This window comes from Dromiciops gliroides, chromosome 2 (genome assembly GCF_019393635.1).
Source record: "Dromiciops gliroides isolate mDroGli1 chromosome 2, mDroGli1.pri, whole genome shotgun sequence".
Taxonomy (NCBI): domain Eukaryota; kingdom Metazoa; phylum Chordata; class Mammalia; order Microbiotheria; family Microbiotheriidae; genus Dromiciops; species Dromiciops gliroides.
Genome location: NC_057862.1, coordinates 34802131 through 34821435, shown reverse-complemented (window position 1 = coordinate 34821435; position 19305 = coordinate 34802131). Strand labels below are relative to the sequence as shown.

General features: G+C 48.0%; 1 protein-coding gene across 1 annotated transcript in view; it reads right to left on the bottom strand.

The window, feature by feature from the left end:
* Positions 1 to 19305, bottom strand: part of PEAK1 (pseudopodium enriched atypical kinase 1) — a 277961-nt gene that overhangs the window by 13516 nt on the left and 245140 nt on the right. The window contains 1 exon segment of the mRNA XM_043982397.1: positions 5999 to 6747. Within this exon segment, the coding sequence (XP_043838332.1) occupies positions 5999 to 6747 (749 nt within the window).

Below are 19305 nucleotides of genomic sequence, written 5' to 3'. Positions count from 1 at the left end.
TCAATCCTACCATTTGGGGAAATTGCAGGCACAGTACCACAGGGCTTACACACCTCTATTTACAAAGGGGCAGCCCTGGAGCACATACTTTCATATGAATAAAATGTTAAAAAACTGGGAAAATATAGCATATTATGGATCATTTGGAGATGAGGGTGGAGATCAAAATGGGAAAATCGCAGCCACTGAAGAAAGATTGGTACTAGAAATGGAAAATGGGATTCAAATCTTAGCTCTGTCACTGAATAAGGGCGGGCGTAACCTTGGCCAGTCACAATACGGCTTCCTTGCTAAAAAACGAGGCTTGTGAGCCAGGAGAGCCTTGAAGGCCTTGGTCCCTTTCCTCTCTAACATTTCGTGATGCCCTGAGCCTAGGAGCCAGACACTTGGTCTTACTGTGACTATATAAAGAATGGGTTAAATGTTTGATCTACAGAATGACATTTGGGTCAAAAGTAGGAAGCCTCCTATGCTGTGAGCATGTGCCAGGAGGCTTCAGGAGTGGGACACATAATTTTAGAACGTTCAATTCTTTAAAAATGGTCCCTTCTCAAGAAATCCCTCCCACAGCCTTACAGAGAAATGTAGGGTATAGACCACACAGACCTTTACCACTTCATTTTGTGTGTATCCTCTATCTTGGGGATTCTCTACAATACGTATGGGAACTTACGAGAAACTCTTACATTCCTCAATCAAAACTGCAGGACATTTGAGTGTGAGGGGAATTTTCATCTCTGTTATATGGATTAGGAAAACTGAGGGACAAAGCAGTTTGAGAACCTGCCGAGAATCAGGATCAGAGCCTGCTTTATTTGATGTTCCTTGGGAGCAGAGACTACCCATGGGACCCTTCTCCCTGGAAGCCTCTGCCTTTGGGTAATCCTGCACCGCACAGGATGACACGGATGCACAGCAGCTAGAAGTTCTTCCTGTTAAATCCACTCAAGGTTTGAGCCTTTCGGCATTTGGGAATGCATTCGGCCCTGAAATGAGGTGGCTATGGAGCACCGAGGGCTCGGAATCCATGCGCCGTTTGCAGAGGGAGAGGAAAGAAGTTCTGCTGATTCATGACTGTTGGTAGTTTCAGGGTGGAGTTTTTATGTTAGATTAAGAAATTGGAACCTTCAGCTCCTTCCACGTCAGTAAGCCAGTAATTAATTACCTGTGTCTAGAGTTTGAAGTAGGTAGAAATTCTGACCAGTCACAGTGGTTTCTGTTGGTGCTTTTTCAGTTAGTGTCTTGCTTTCTCAGCATCCTCTGGAATAAAATAAACCGGGACTCTGCCGCCTCCGGAGCTGGAGAAGATGCTGGTCACCACAGGTCACCTGGACCGTTCCAGACTTTTAGCCAGGTATTTGGGAGAGCTGAAGTGGAGCAGTCATTCTCCATCATAACAGGCACATCTGCTTTCCCAGAACCTCGCCTCCAAAGGACTCAGCAGGATGCGGCTGAGGCGAGAACCTGCAGTGCTCGGTGGACTCTGGACCGTCATGATGGCAATTAGCTGACAAATTTTATTAGTTGTACTATTATGAGTCTGGATTTATTGTGTTCCTCTTAAAGCAATTCTGGTCAGCTTTCCTGTGAGTTACTCAGGTCCTCACTTGGGGAAAGGCCTGCTCTTCCCAGAAGTCGTGGTTCAGAGGGGCAGGGTCAATGTGGTCCAAAGAACAGAGAATCTACAGGCCGAGCCTCGTTTCAAATCTGGGACCTGCTGCTTACTCACTGTGTGACCTTGAACAAGGCACTTACACACTGGGGGCCTTGGTCTCCCTGTTTGTAAGATGAGGGGGTAAAACAGATGATTTAAAGTCCCTTCAAGGTCTGGCCTGGAACCCTGGGACAAGAAAGTGACTCGTCAGCAGGGACAGCTAGCGTAGGCCGGACTTGGCTACCATCCTGGGGCCTGTAGATGTTGTGCTTTGGTGTTCCTGTTTCTCTAGCCAAAGGTCTATTCATTAGCTCAAATGAAGAGAGTGTTAAACCAATCTAGTGGTTTGGGAATGGGAAGGGTGCGATTTTACTTGAAATATGTACAGCACTCTATCTAGTATAGACTCCCTTACATTCAGACACACACACGCAGCTAACAAGTAGAAGAATCAATCACATAATTCCATGCTGGAAGAGACATGGGAGGCTACCTGATTCAATCCCTTTATGTGACAGGTGTAGAAACTGAGGCCCACAAAGGTGAAAAGACTTACTCAGGCCACTTTCATACTTCTCTTGCCATTCAAATGCCTGATCTGTTCTGATTGACTTCATTATCAGGGAATGAGCTTAAAATGAGCTGAAACAACTACACCCCTTTCTCACTACAGGAAGACAAGTTCCACCATGCACTGCCCAGTCAACCAGGTCACCCAGTGATATACTACTCACTCATAGTTATGTAAACAATCATTTACTCTTCACAAAAGGCTTTCATAAGGGACCTCTATTAGTGTGCTCACAATTCAGCTGAGCTGGCTCTGGAGCTGGCTGGACTCACAGAGAAGTCATCCTTAACAGCTCCCTCCCAATGTGGAAGGTTTCTAGTGGAGTGGTCCATGACTGTGGCCTTGACCTTATGTTGTCTGACATTTTTATCAGTGACTTGGATAAATACATAGATGACAGGCTTAGCCATTCTGATAGCAGAGGACAAGATGGAACGGTCAGTACCCCCAGATCAAAAAGGCTAGGCTGGAATTTGACCCTGAGTCCTGTGAGATATAAAGCCTTATACTTGGGTTCAAAAAATCAATTTCACAAACATAAGATGGAAGATAGTGAGAACCCCTGCCACATTGTGCCTGTGCCCATTAGTCTGAGAATCGCCCAGCCCTACCAATTCAGACACACCATGGCTAGCGTGCTGCCACAGAAATGGTCCCTGAGGCAAACCATCCTTTGGACATTTAAATAAAATCAGTGCGCCAAGAACATAAAACTGAATTTGGCTACCTGTTGGGAGGCTGTAGGAATTTAGTAGAAAAGTTCAGGAGCACAATCCCTTGAACGACAGGAGCATTTCTCTTAGAAAGGCAGTTATTTCTCTCTCTGCTCAGCTCTGGCCAGTGAGCAAAGTTCTTAGTGCTCAGTCGCTGCCTGGGATGTGTACTTTATGGGAAATGCCCTCTGGTCATAAATAAGGTTATGAAAATCTAACACAGATTCGTTTTTAGGACATGTTAAAGGCCCCCAATCCCTTTAGTCAAAGTCCCGCCCCTTGGGCAGGTCACTGGGCATACCTGGAATCAAATGCTGGTCTGGCCACCTCTTCCTGCTGGAGCCTCGAGAAGTGACCTTTGCTCTCTGATCCCCAATTTCTTCATCAGTAAAATGGGGACATGATTCTAACTCACAGGGCTGTTGTGAGGAAAGCCCATGATCCTTTTTTTTTTTTTTTTAAGTGAGGCAATTGGGGTTAAGTGACTTGCCCAGGGTCACACAGCTAGTAAGTATTAAGTGTCTGAGGCCGGATTTGAACTCAGGTCCTCCTGACTCCAGGGCCAGTGCTCTATCCACTTTGCCACCTAGCTGTCCCCACCATGATCCTTTGTAATCCACAAAGTGCTAGGAGGAAGTATGAGCTAGGACCCATCTTATCATTAGCATGAAAGCACTTCTAAACAGAAAGATGACAATAACTCCTATGAGTTGGTCAGCAGCCGGCCACTTCTGTCTTTCTCTGGAAATATGGGGATTCAGGATTCCTTTTGCTACTTTCAACATTGCTTCAACAGGACCTGTGACTGTCAGGGGAGGAATTCCCTTCACCAGTGCAGATTGCCACACATCTCTGACACAATGGTCTCAGGGAGGGGCCGTGACTAGCTTGTGGTCACGCCGTTGGTAAATGCCAGGCATGAGACGTGAACCCAAGCATCCTGGCTCCCCTGAGGCCTTCCCTCTATCACACCATGCTCTGCTGCCTTTCTAATATTTTTCCCAAGTCATGTATACTTCATCCTGTGTTTCTGGAAGGCCCAGGGGCACCGTCATCCAAGAGAGTTACATTTAGCATTTAAGGAACACATCCTTCCCCAAACCTGCTGGTAACCCACCTTCTATAACCACCTACCACCTGTTCTTTGTAGATTACTCTCGCATCAGCACAAGTAAAAAATCAATAGCAGTCCACTGACTGGGTAATGAGACAAGAGTGCCGGGCAATAATACAGGTTATCCAAGCCTATTCCTCAACTGTCTGGAGGGAACGGCTAGTTGGAGGACCCTCTTTGGGGAAGGGGCAGGACAGATGGCCAGCGGCGCTCTGCATATGGATGGGGCAGCGTGTAGTGTCACACGTTACCGGAGAGCGCCTCCTCTGGCGACATGCCGCGTCACCCACGGAGAAGCTGCCTCTTCTGCAGTTTGTTCTTTGCCTTAATGTGTGTGTTAAACAATAACCGGTGCTACTATGAGGCTTTGTGGTTATCAGAGCGTTTTACAAACACTGTCTCATCTGGCCATGAAAGCACGTGGGAGTCTATAGACCACAAGGCCGGGACCAAGTTGGATGCTAACTGGCCCCACCCCTATCTGTAGAAGGAGCAGGGCAGGGCTCGGCTCAGAGCCTCCCTGAGGACATGTCACTGCACGGGTTAGAGGTTCTTAGCATGGGGATTGTGGGATTGCAAAGGGCTTGCCTTTGTAAGCTTTTCCTCGCCCCTCCCCGTGATTCCTCCTCTCCACTGCCCCCATTGTCACAGCAACAACCATCATGCATTAGGGGACCCCGTAGAAGCTGCTGGGGCCCACCAGGCCATCACCTGGTAGCTGGGCTTTCTTGACCCTGCTACAATGAGGCTTTGGAGGGCAAATGCTGGCGGATCACACTCAGCAGAACTTCCTGGTGTTTAAATATGCCTCTTTTAACAAGAGTCCTGTCATAGAGACCAAAGGTAGCAGCTGGGGACTTGAGTGGGAGACACGGAAGAACACGAGCGAGGCCCTGTGGCACACACCGAGCAGATCTTTGGGGGCTCAGAAGAAAGAGAAGAGATGTGAGCTGGCTGCTCTCAAATGTGATTCCATCATTAAAAAAACCCAAACCTACCATCCCCTCAAACTGCTCTTCCAAGTCCATTTTCCCCTTCTCTGTCAAAATCCCTGAAGGACCTGAGTTCAAATCCAGCCTCAGACACTTAATACTACTAGGTATGTGACCCTGGGCAAGTCACTTAACCCCGATTGCCTCAAACATCTGGGGCCATCTCAGTCATCCTGATATATATCTCACCACTGGACCCAGATGGCTCTGGAGGAGAGGGTGAGCTTGGTGACCTTGCACAGCCCTCCCTTACTTAAATCCAATTCATTGCAAGTCATGACATCACCCCGATGTCATGGTCCTCTTAGGGAACGAAGGACAAACAACAACAAATTCCCTGAAAATTCTGTCTGTGCTTGCTTTCTCCTCTTCCTTTCATCACATTCGCTCCTCAGTCCCTTCTAATTAGACCTCCCCATCTCCTCCCAGACACCTGTGGCCGACTCCTTCTGGGTTTTGGTAACGTTATCCTTTCCCTGCCTGCTCTCTCAGGTCTGCTGGCTCATCAGCCATCATTCTCTCTAGTGGGTTATTCTCCAGGGTTAGATTCTAGGCCCTCCTTTCCTCCCAGAGCTCTTCCTCCCTGCCCACTCTTTCCAGAGATGCCCGAGAGCTCAGAGCGCTGAAGCCTGCTCTTCCTTCTTTTCTGACATCTCTCGCATCCAGCATAATCGGAGGACCTGCCTCTGACTTGTGAGGATCAAATGAGATAAAAGTGCTCTGGAAACCTTGAAGCAGCCTACACACACCAGCTGCTGGGATTATTCCCTAATGGGTGGTATGACTGGCGGAGGCTCTATGAGTTTGGACTCAAAGGAAGTATGGGCACGTGTGAGCAGGAGGTCTTGGGGTGGGTATATCATGAAAACACTTCTCTGGCTGAAGGCTCTGGCGTGGCCTCCGCTGATGAGGGCTCATGGCGGGACTAAGTGATAAACTCTGCGGCCTTCTTACCTTGACGGCATAGCTGCTGAGTGGGTCTTTGGCATAGGAGGCTGGGTAGTAAACGGCATCGCCGGCTTCACAACACGGCCTGTCACTGGTCAGGCGGAAGTCCGACCAGCTGTCCACCCCAAAGCGAAGCTGGTCTTTCTGCCCAGCCATGAAGAGGTCTTCACATTTGAGAGCCAGCTTCTTCAGGGCATCGCTGTGCAGACTCCGTATTTTCCCCACCACCTCATCCCGATTCTCGATGCCTCGGTAAAGCACCGTTCTCTGGGGCTTCTGGGCAGTCTTGCCCGGCTTGCCCTGGGGCCCCCGCCGGCCAGGTAGGGACTCGGTGCTGGTGCAGAAACGCTCCCTGGTGCCCAGGGCGGTCAGGCTGGAGACACTATGGGCCGTGGCGCTGGCGCGCCTGTCTTTGGGCAGGGGCCTGTCTAGCGAGTCACAGGACTCGTCGTCCAGGCCCTTGAGCTCGTAGCTGAGGGAGGAGCCGCCACTGCTGGCATCCCAGTGGGCCTCCACGTCATAGGTGGGGTTGGCCAGAAGACACAGACTGTTCTCCAGGGACTTGTGCAGATCTTTGGGAAGAGGCTCTGTGTTGGCCCTCAGGATGGTCTTCTTTGGCAGGGGGGGTGGTGTGGCTTGGGAGGGCCCCCGGGGCACTTCTTGCTCTGCAGTTCCCCCAAAAGCAATGGCATCGTCCATGGCGCCCTTTGGCTGTCGAGGGTGCTTGGGGGGGATCATGGTGGCTCTGGATGGCCCTGTGTGAAAAGATGAACACAAAACATGGCTTTAAAAAACTGCTGCCTTGTCCTGGTTACTTCCATAACTGAAGGGGAGAGTCATTAGAGGGGCCGGAGACCTGGCAGCCAGAAACTCCACATTTAGACAGGAAAACAAGGGCCTGGGCAGGGTGTGAGACAGCTGGTCTTGGCGGGAGAACTCTGTGACCAACGCTAACTGGATGTGCTAACTAACGGCTCCATCTCAGGGGTGTTTACTCGCTTTGGGATGGATGAGATGACAAACACAAAGATGTATTCAGAGTCCCTTCTAGGCTAAGGGCTGTGCTGGGCGTGACATTTCAGAAGCCACAGTCTGGACTTCCAGGTGCTTTTAGCCTAGGAGGACTGGGACAGGGACTCATCGGGTACAAAGGGCAAGGGAGGCCATTTAAGGCCCTCCGAGGCACAGAGCAGAGTTTAGGATGAGGGTGTAGACATTAGGTCAATCTGACTGGAGCAGAGTGTAGGGGGTTAATAAGTCTGACCTTGAGGATCTGGGGGCCAGAGGAGTCTAGCGGCAATCAGAAGGCCTCTGAACATGCTCTGCAGAGGCAGCAGTGGGAGTCTGTACCACATAGGGAGCAGCAGGTACTACTGAGAAAGGGGGAGGGACCGGAGGGAGGTTTTGGAAGTGAAGGGTGGGTGTGAGAGGTCTACGGAACAGAGGTCAAAGATCATTTCTGGGTTACGAAGACAAGAGACAAGATGAACGTTGATGCCACAGACAGAGAAGGAAGGGCAGGTTAGGTGCAGGTGATGAGCTCGGCTTTAGGCATGTTGGGTCTGAGCCGTCTATGAGGAGGGGAAGCATCCTCAGGCAGGGCTGGAGTTGGAAAGAGAAGGGCTGGGAGATCTGTGGGCAAAGACAATCTCCCTGTTCACTCCTGAGGTCTGGGACCGTGTAATAAACCAGCATCAATGAGAGGAAGGATGAGCACTGGATTCCAGCTCTGCCAGCCCCATCGAGTTGGTCCTGAATACTTGGGACGTTTTACTTGTTCTCAGTGTGAAAGCATGGATGTGGCTGTCCTTCAGGGCAAAGACATGTGTGTGTTTGTGTGTTGTAAACACGAGGGCACGTGTGCATGCGCACGTGCACGTGCACACACACACACACACACACACACACACACACACACACACACACGCACGCATGGATGCCAAACACCCCGACCTCTCTGGTAGGAGGAGGCTCTGTCCTTTGTGTAGGGCCATGCTTTGGACTACTGGGGTGACCGCACGAAGTCACCTGGTCTCTATGTCCATTTCCCCGTTTGCAAAGTGGGAGGGTTGGAAGATATGACCTCCAAGACCTTTTAGGGTTTTAAAATCTATGACCTTACAATTCTTTTTTTTTTTTTAAGTGAGGCAATTGGGGTTAAGTGACTTGCCCAGGGTCACACAGTTAGTAAGTGTTAAGTGTCTGAGGCTGGATTTGAACTCAGGTCCTCCTGACTCCAAGGCTGGTGCTCTATCCACGGTGCCACCTAGCTGCCCCTGACATTACAACTCTAACGTCTCTATATTGTTGTGTTTGTTTCTCCAAAAGTGATGCCACTGTCTACAGTCCCCTCTGAGGAAGGCAATAAGCACTTATAGAGCACCTGCTCTGCACCAGGCAGGGGGCAGTTAGGTGGTGGTGCAGTGGATTGAGCATTAGGCCTGGAATCAGGAAGATCGGAGTTCAAATCTGGCCTCAGACACTAGCTGTGTGACGGGCAAGTCACTTAATCCTGTTTGTCTCAGTTTCCGCATCCGTAAAAATGAGCTGGAGAAGGAAATGGCAAACCGCTGTGGCATCTTGGTCAAGAAAACCCCAAATGGGTCACAAAGAGTCAGACATGATTGAAAACGACTGAACAACAAAAATCTTCAAGGAGCTCACAATTGGACACTACTCTACTAACCAACATGTGACAGGTACTGCTGAGTGCTTTACAAATGTGATTCCCTTTGATCCTCACAACAATTCTGCAAGGTAGGAGCTATTATTATCCCCATTTTACAGCTGAGGAAACTGAGGCACTTGGAAGTGAAGTGACTGCCCAAGACTATAAAACTAGTAAGTGTTTGGGGTCAAATCTGAACTCAGGTCTCTCTGATTCTTGGCCCTGTGCTCCATCCACTATGCTACCAGCTGCCCCTTTGGCTGTTGAGGTTGACTGGGAGGAAGGTGTCACCATGGCTTTGGGTCCATGATGACACGGCAGCAGGGGCTGGGGGCGGTCACAGTAAACTGCTCTTCCAAGTGGGCGTCTTTTGGAGTAAATTATGATTTTAGAGAAAAGACTTTAAGACACTGGTATCCATCCACACCTAGAAGGATCATCTACCTTCTCAAATAGGAAGCTGGCAGTCGATTTCTATCCACCCCAACCAGAGAACAAGCACCGCCCACACCTGGGCCCAGGTTTCTGCCTGGAAGACTCCAGCCCCATCCACCAGCAGCTTCCAGACCCACTGGCTGGGCTTGGGGGTGACAAGGGCAAAGGAGTCTCTTGGGGCATACAGAGTTGCTGTGGACATTATGTAATCCATCTGAAAGCAGGGTCCCACAGACTCAGTAAAATAATAAACAGAAGCAAAGAGGAATTTTCTTTTTTTAAAGAAAAACACCACAACATGGCACACCCCTGAATCAAGGGTAGGTATCCATACAAACTCTGCTGGTCATTAAAATACATTCCATTTCAGCACAAAACACTTAGCTCCCAGGGCTTTGTAAATGATTCCAATCTGTACCTGGGCCCCATGGATCACCCGTTCCTCTACTGCCATGCTGTGATATTCTCAACAATAGAGACAAACCCTTAGGGCTGAAAGTGAATCGCCCTCAAAAGCAGTGTGTGGGCCGCACACTGCAGCTGGCTGCACAGGAGCTCACCTCAGAGGAATGTTTCTTACAAATGGCTACAGAGTCAGGAAGGGGAGGGGGAGGAGAGGGACCCACCTTCCCAAGATCCTGGAGAGGCTGTGATGCCCCCCTCCAAACCCCACACTTCCCTCTCCTGATCTTTCTACCTGATCCATGGGCTCACTATACCTTCTTGGCTTCCGAGGGAAGAGAAGTACAGGGAGACAAAGACATTTTTTACCACACAGGCCTTCAGTCCTTACTGTCTGGTGAACCTGGGCTTTTCAAAATAGAAAGGCAAGAGGAGTGAGCAGTGGAGAGGCTGCCTGAAGGAAGTTGGAGAAGAGCCCTGGGTACAAGGTGGGGGTGGCGGCCCACGCGGGCTGGGGGCAGGGGCGTTCCTTTGACTCTGACACTGTGTGACCCCAGGCTCCCTGTCTTTGACCTCTCGGTTCCTCCTCTGCCAGGTTACCTCCAAGGTCTTTCCAGATCCATTTGGTAGGTTTAGGGAATTCTTGGTAATCCCCATAAGGGATTTTGTCAGAAAAGTTACAGGGAGGGCTTTTGGAACGAACAGTGCCACTTCCCAAACATCAACACCCCCTATTTAAAGATGGCGAACAAGCCCCTGAGACACAGGGAGGGATGCCAACAAAATGGCCGCCTCCTCGGGGGCTTTGGTGGAAGGAGTCTGGCTCTGGAGTGGATGTGATCTCGGCTCAGCTCCTTCCCATTTCATCTGTCCTTGCCTCAGTTTCCTTAGCTGTAAAATGAAGTTATGAGAATATATTTGTGGATCTCAAACTGTGAGCCGTGAACCTCTGGAGAACTGGATCTATGCAGGGGATCTGTGAACCCGTGGAAAAGCAAAATGCCTTCTGTCGCCTGAATAAAATAACAGATCTCTCATATATGTCACTCTTCTTTTTCATCTTCTTTGTGGAGGCTGGGTTTCTGTCTCAGGCCTGGGATGGATGTGCAGTGGCCAGTCAAGGGCTCAATGTCAACATGCTTTTCCAACATGGGCCAGTTCATACCCCTCCCTTAGGAACTGCCCCCCCCTGCCCCCATGGGGGCTCAGGGGAGCCAGATTTAGTGCAGACACCTGATTGGCTTTAACTCTATTGTAACTCAAACTCCCACGTCAAGTGATCCACCAGCCTTCGCCTTGCCCGCAGCACAGACCGTGGGCACCATCAGCCCTGGCTGTTTTTCTTTCTTTCTTTCTTTTTTTTTTTTGTGGGGCAATGAGGATTAAGTGATTTGCCCAGGGTCACACAGTGTCAAATGTCTGAAGCCAAATTTGAACTCAGGTCCTCCTGAGTCCAGGGCTGGTGCTTTGTCCACTGCGTCACCTAAGCTGCCCTAGCCCTGGCTGTTTTTCAAACACATCCAAGATGTTGTTGTGATCATCATTAGAATATAAAATCATCTGAGGTTACCAGATTCTCAGGTACATTTTTTTTGGACATTATGTATTTCCCCAATCAATGGCTAACAGTCATGTGGAGATCAGTGAGCGTCTGATGCTTAAAAGGGGTCTTTATACATGAAAGGGTGGACAATCGCCACACAAGGGGATCTGCCGCTAAGGCCCCCTCCAGTCTCAGACCCCATGACACTCCCTGGCTGAGATGGACCCAGGACGCCAGGCCAGATCACAGAGCCTTCCTACACCAAGTCTAAGTGACACTGCCGGCCTGCCTGGAGCCCTTGACCACGAAAAGAGTCCTTCCTGATGGACAGTGAGTGCCACTGCTCTGGGTAACAAAAAGGCCCGGCCCAGAATAAGGATGGGGAGTAAATGCCAGCTTCCTGGTTTCTCAGGCAGCAGCAAGTGACCTCTGGGAGCAGCCGGGGCTCTAGCAGTCTGGGATGTGGGAGCTGGCAGCTTTCTCCACTCCAGATAAAACCACTTCCTAAGCCCACAGCCCATGCAACTGGGTCAGGGAGTTCTTCCCATCTCTGAGAAACTTTCCCCTAAGAAAGGCAAGCTCTTCCAACTGAATTCCAACCATCTGGATCAATGTTTTAAAAGCTTCACATTGGAGCTGTTTTTATTTTAAACTCTTAACTCTGCACATTCCGCTCGTGCCTCTGGGGCAGGCCCCAAAGCTCGGCTTTCAACAGGCCTCCTCCTGCAACACTGAACACTTCATTTTTGTGTCTCTGAAGAGAAAGCCTGGATTGTGTTGCAGATCTTGTCTCTGGAGTTGCCGGGTTTTTAGGAATCATTTCAGATGGAAGCGGCTTCTTTATCACTGTCCCTCCCTTTCACCTTGTGCCTCCTCACCCCCGTACATCCTTCTTCCATGAAGAGGCACGGCCCAGTCCCAGCCACAGCTCCATGCAAAGCTCAGAGTGGCAGATGAAACCGAGACGGTTAAGAGAGGATCCAAGAGGGGCTCAAAGCTCCCCTGGGCGTGGGAGAAGAATGACTGGGACTCCTTGAGCCTATGAGAACTTTAACCCAAAGGAAATCAAGAGTAAGGAAATAATCACTTTAGGAAATCAAGTTGTTTACACACTGGGAAGTGGACTCTGATAGCTAAGCCATGATAATAACCCACTCCTTCACCCAATAAATACTTATTAAGTCTCTATAATATGTGGGGCACTGTGCTAGGCCCCTGGCTGGGAGCACACAGACTATAGATGAGACCCAGGCACTTCCTACATGGGGCTGATGGATTCCACAGTGGATTAAAGGCATAATCACATAATGCACCATGTCACATGCTACATACCCTAAGAGTAGCAAAATAAAGTATCAGTGAGGGAGGCAGGACACAGGAGACAGGATACCTCATGAAATACTAGATGGAAATAAGGAAACGTGTGTGTGTATGTGTGTGTGCGCGCGCATGTATGTATACACTAAGAGGCAGGCCTGCCACCCTTGGGTTTATCCCATGAGGAGCTCCATTCATCCCAAGGCAGAGAATATCTAGCTAATGATAATCAAGAGAGAATGCCAAAGTTTGACCTTCTCCCCCTCCTAGGCTCTTCTGGACCAACTAAGAGGAAGGGGCATGGGCGACCCACCAGGCTTGGTCCCAAACGCTGGAATTATTATGACAAAATGCCTCAAGCCCAGCATGAGCACCATACCACTTCCCTGGCACCCTGTATGGGCAGCATCTCAGTGGAGGAGCTCACTGGGGATAGGGGAACTTCTCCAACCTGGGCACCTGGGCACCCTACCAGCTCTCCTCCATAGTGGTTACAATGGCCTGTGGCGAGCTCGTGTTTCCTTGGTGGACGCTTCATTAGATAAAGGAATCTTGAATAATTTGTGAACCTTGGCAGTAATCCCAAGTTTTTTTCTTTGTTATGTTTTGTTTTTTGCAGGGCCCAGGGTCACACAGCTAGTAAGTGTCAAGCGTCTGAGGCTGGATTTGAACTCAGGTCCTCTCCTGAATCCAGGGCCGGTGCTTTATCCATTGTGCCACCTAGCTGCCCCAAATCTTGAATAATTTGAATGTGTGGATGAGCCAGTTATCTTAGGTGGTTAGTGTGTCAATGATAATGTCAAAGTTGTGGGTTTGATCCCTCTATGGGCCACATTTATTTTGTAACAATGAATTGGACTCAAGAGTTAGGAAAAGTAAGCCTTGTGGCATTGGACTGCTCTGTGCTTTAGTTTCCTTATCTATAAAACAAGAAGGTCAGAATGAATTGCCTCTTCTAATGTCCCTTCTGGCTCTAGAATTAAGGCTCCTTTGGCCTTGCTGGAGAAAAGTTCAGCTTGCCCTAAAAGGTGGTGTTCTGCTCTACCCAACCAATCCTTACTCTTTTTAAAACCAACCAACAGTAAACACAGGGGCAGATGCACAATTTTTGGACAGCAAAAGATATGACTTATTATGGAACATCACTTGTAAAGCCTGTCTGTTCCCATCTCAGACCCTTGGGAAGGATGGCACTATTGCATGTGTGGATAATCACTGTAACAATTTCAGAGTTGTTCCGTGCCTTTGGTATCTTCCCCTCCTTGTGAATCACAACTGTTGGCGCTTTCTCCACTGTGGCTGCATCCACTTGGTCTAATCTAGCAACTTTGTTCTCTTGAATGCCGTCTCCATTTTCCTTGGACACACACATGAAGCCGAACACAACCCAGCCGTTGCTTCTGTTGTCACAGACAGCGTAAAGCCCGTTACAAAAACCTGGACAGATCTTATCCAGTTTTCTTCTGTTGTTCTTCCATGTTCACCCTCAAACACCTGTAGCTCGATCTTCCCTCACTGTGTCTCTTCAAGCTTTCTTTAGCCGCTCTCATGTGCCAACGCTGCTGCTTTAAGAGGTGGTGACATTTATCATCTTTTCCCCTTATCTTTTACCTAGGAGATGGGTATTTTAAAGTGGGGTTTGCCTTTACCTCTCATGTCTCTTCCATGTGGCAGCTTTTCAAAGCTCCTTAACTATTCTTTTCTCCAGGCAGACCCATCTACAAACAGCATCATCTCAGGCACCTTCCCAACTGTGGCTGTCTTCCTCTGGATGCTTTCGAGTTTATCAATCTCCTTCCTCAAAGGTGTCACCTTGAAGTAACCCTGACACTTTAGATGAGCCTGCCTTCCCCATGGGCCCAAACATGGCCCGGTGGCTCCTGGCGCATGCAGCCAGAGAAGGCATTATCAGCCCTGGTTGCCGTATGACATGCCGAGCTGTATGGCTCTTGCAGACTCCTCAATCCCCAGGAGACTTTCCAGGTGAACTTCTTTTTTGTCAAGTTTTTTTTTTTAAAAAACATTTTTGATTCCCGACTTGGTAATCCAAGTCTCTCTTTTAGCTCTGTTATTTGCAGCTTTGGTAAGTGAGTCATTTGTGCCTGATAGGCTATTAAAGGGCACAGCCCCAACCACAAACTCCTGGGCACTGCGCTAGAGACATCAGCAAAAGCTGATACTGAGTTATGAATGGCTGTTCATTCAATGAGCTTGGAACCCGTCTCACTACACTACTGCCTAGCACACATCCTTCCATATTTCTTAGAAGAACAAGATGATTTGTCAAGTATCTTACTAAAATCTAGGTTGCCTGGAGCTGCTGCTCTATCAGGTTAGTAACCTCCTCGATGACGATGAGGATGATGGCCATCGACTTTTCTCTGTATTCCCTAAGTGGTCTTAGAATGAGATGTTTTAGCAAGTTCTGGAGAACCAAAGAATCAGGCTCACTGGACTTCAGTATTCTCCTCCCTGTGGGAGAACATTTGCTTTTCCCCCAGCCTTGCTCCTACCATTGCTTAAAGATCACTGACAGCCTCTCTGTACCCCAGAATGGATTGATCTGGGTCTACAGATGTGACCCAGGAACAGCTGGGCACATTCTCAGCCCCTCCTGACTCATCTTGGCTATCTATCTCTCCAGGACATTTTTGTTCTGTCCTTTCTAGTCCAGTCAGAGGGCGAGGCCCTGGGACTGCTGGTATGGACAATGGGTGAATTCCAGGCTGAGGGGGAGCTTCTAGGTTTCTGGGCACTGCTTCCTCTTTCCCCTCAAGCAGTTTTAAAAAGCCCCTCCCATTTTGGCTATTCCTAACCTTCTTTGCCAGCTTCACCTCATTCTGAATGTGAACCCTATGGATACTATTCTTACAGGATGGTGTCACATTTTTGTATTCCTCCTCTGTTGCCTGCCCTTGCTTCCAACTTCTCTACATGTGTTTAAAAACCAATTCATTTTATCATACAGCATATGCAACACAGGGATTTAAAAATGCAAATGGTGTCTTCTTTAAATCCTGGATATTTAACACATTTTTCTCCCAGTAAGTATGCTAAATTCCTTCCCAACAACAGTAATATCATTGCTGACCCACCCCATTAAGGCCATTTCTGGTAGCAAGATGATTACTGTTTTTTCATGATTCCTCTTTGGCTGAGGGGTTCAGTGCCTGCTTTTTAAGTCAGAGGAAGAAACATCACGGCAAAGCACCAGATTTTATTGAAAATATAGCATCGAAATCCTTTGTTGCTGCTTTGGAAAATTTAACCTATCCCTCCTAGGACACCTCCTACCACTGAGCAAATAAAAAAGATAAACTTGAAAAAGGAAGCCCTGAATACACAGCTGCAGAACCCAGGAAACAGAAATCTCGTACTGGCCAAGTCCTAAATTTACATCCCTCTCTCTAAATCTGTCACCTCTCTGGCAGGAGGGGAGTAGCATGTTTCAACTTCATTCTTTCAAAATTATGGTGTTATGGTCTTTCAAAGTGGTTTCCTCTACACAACGTTCTATCACTACATAAATTGTTTTCCTAGTTCTGTTCATGTCACTCTGCATTTGTTCATAAAGTCCTTTCTGGTTTCCTCTGAAACCACCCATTTCATAATTTCTCATGACATGATAATATTCTGTAATGTTCATATGCCACAATTTGTTTAGCCATTCCTCTTAGCTTCTAACTTCTGGTTATCACAAAAAGAAGTGGCTATAAATATTTTGTCCATAAAGGTCCTTTCTCTCTTTCCTGGGTAACTTTGTGGTAGAGGCTTAGCAGTGGTATAAGCTAGTCAAAGGCCATGCACATTGTTGTAATGTTGGGGGCATTATTTCAAATTGCTCTCCAGAATGGCTAGACCAGTTGATAGCTCCACTAACAATGTACTAGTGTACCTACTTTCCCATAGACAATCTAACATTTGTCTTTTTCTTCTGTCATCTTTGCCAGTCTGATGAATGCTGAGGTGGAAGCTCAAAGATACTTTAATTTGCATTTCTCTAATTATTAGTGATTTAGAACATTTTTTTTTCCATATGGATGTTGAATATCTTGGATTTCTTCCTTTGAAAACTACTGATTTAAATCTTTTGGCCATTTATCTGTTGGGAAGTGGCCCTTATACTTATAAGTTTGAATTGGCCCCTTATATCTTGAATATGAGACCTTTAAGGGGAAAGGAAGAGGGAGGATGAGCATTTAAATAGTGCCTTCTGTGTGTCAGGCACTGTCCTAAATGCTTTATAAATATTAACTCATTTGATGATTATCAGAGGAACTTATTACAAAGATTTTACTTTTCAAAATTGCCTGTTCTCCTTCTAATTTTTATTATATTATTTTGTGTAAAAACTTTGCAATAATTCTTCCTTTTAGTACAGTTTGAGACCTGGTACTGATAATTCTCCTTCCTGACGACTTCTTTTTTCCCCCTTTATTGTACTTGAGATCCTTGACCTTTGGTTCCTCCTATCTACATGCCCTTTAACCAAGTTTAAATTCTGACTGCCAAGTTCCCTTGTGCATCTGCCATGGTATCTCTGGCTAGCTCTCCCTTTCCCTCCTCACTGGAATGGCTTCTCTATGTCCTTAGAATTTCATTCCTAAGAGTTTTCTATCCCCTTCCTAGGCTGAGTTCAGCAGATTCTATCTTCATTCTGCTGAACAAAACTTAAAAACACAAGTAAGCCTGTTCTCAGATTTCCTCTCCTTCTCTATTGCAAATTCTCAGACAGAGTTACGTCCTGCAAAGTTTCCATCATCTCCATTCCTGAAACCAGCTGCTCCTCGTTGGTGACAATCAGATTTAGATCTATGGAATTTCCCCCTTTGGCTTTCTGACACTTTTCTGAAGGATAAAATTATGATGGAGGCAAATTAAGATACTCTGAGCTCCCATCTCCTTCTCTGTGCTTGGATTTCCTCATCTGAATATAGGTTCTTAATAGGCATAGCTAATCCTCTCCAGGACAACCCTGCCCACGCAAAACCCATTTTAAGAATTCTGTATCTTTTGAATGAGATATATCCTTCCAGAGCCATATTCCAGTCATGGGTCTCATCTTAACTCTTAGTGATACACATGAAGTCAAACACACACGTACAATCACCCGTCCATCCATCCACCTATCCATCTAATCTATCTGTCAAAACAAAAATATCCATATACACACATTATATCCATATCCATACTATATACACGTATACTTTCAATATGTATGCATACATGTGGTATGCTGAAAATCCAATCAAAAGGGCTTTAATCTGAAATGGAGAAGGGAGACGTGACATGTGACATTTCTGTATTTTGAGCTGTGGTCCAGAAGTAACAATCCCATTCTCAAAGACCACGTTGCTAACTGTAGGCTCTTTGGGATTCCCTGCTTTGGATGAGTGGGTAATGAAACCCCCCGAGCCCCAGAGGTCACCAGTTTCTTGCCCAAGACACTGCATTAGCGATGCTTTCTAGGTTCTTCTCGGCCCTGTCCTTTATGTGCCTCTGAGTCACCCTTGGTGGGGGAGACACATCTTGGGGAGCGTCTTTATGGCGTCTGTCTGGGAAGCCAGAAGACCTCCAAGCTTAGTGGCCTTGGCAGGCAGGAGTCACCAACCAGTCCCTTCATCTCTTCCTCGTCTGGCCGTTCCTGGGCATTCTCTCACCCCACAGCAACACGGATCCTCAGTGTGGTAGGCACAGCTACTGTTTCTGCTGTGTCCAGGGTCCTCCTTCAGCCCCAAGAGTCCAGCGGTCTTTCTTCCCCTTCCTCCCTTGTGTGACGTTCTCCAGAGCCGTCAGACCCTCCTCGGCCTCCTGGCAGTCTTGTTCTTGCTGCTTTGCACACTGAAGGCTTCTATTTTCCCCAAAGGAATGCTTTGTTTCCCTTGCTAACCTCCAAGTCAGAGAGGCATTCCTGGAGTCCCACTACCTTTTCTTCTGGCAGGAAGGCTAGCCCACTCTGAGCACAATTCTCTGTCCTTAAAACCTTGAAGGCACAGATCAATTAGCTGCTTCCAGGAAGCAATGTGGGTGATAGGATTTTGCAAAGCTGCTGCACTGTGAAGGGTTAACGTTGCTACTTGCTACCAACAGACTAAAAAGTCATTATGTATACCTGATCTCAGTGAGCTGATAAAGTAACACAATACCTACAGGAGAAACAAGGGACCTTTTTTCTCCCAGACATTTAGAGATAGGCATAAAAAACATGGGGAGAATGCTAAAGGTCTGATTAAAGTGACATTCTATCACTATGCTGGGAAACCATCTTGGAGGCCAGAGATGATGGATTAGGTTTCTGAAGGTCAGAGTTCATGCAGCCGCCCAAGGTAAACCATGGCTGGGCAGGAGGCTCCATCTCACAGCTTTTAAGCAACTTTAAAAAGCAGGCTTCCTTAGCTAATGCCAGTAGAGACCACCTTTGGTGTCTCCCTGTGGTGTGGATGTGGTACTGGGCTTTCCCAGAGCTGCTGGTCAGAAGTGCTCTTGGGGCTGGCCACTACGTGATGATGTTCTCACCACCCTGGCGGGCCACAGGACTGCCTAAGTTAAGGCTGGGAAGAGTTTGCCAGGGGAGGAAACGCCACACCCACAATAATGTCCCTAACACCACCTTTACAGCGTTGCCGGGAGGATCAAAGGGGAAGGTGAGCAAAGGGCTTAGCCACCAGTAGAGCTTCACATCAAGTGCCAGCTGCTCTTATGCGGATGGGCACAGGCAAATACAAGGTAGCAGAAAGGGAGGGAGGCCGGGCACAGGGGCACCTTCCACAGAAGGCTGTCCGAGCAGAAAAGCACCCCTGGGGCTCTCTGGCCCGAGGCTCCCTTTGAGTCCCAGGTAAATCCCCCAGTACAAGAGTCTTTCCCCATCCCCTTTCACACCAGCCTGTTTATTCTGCCTAAAGCTCATTTGTACAGTTGTTTGCAGCTGTTAGTCTGTGAGCTCCCTGA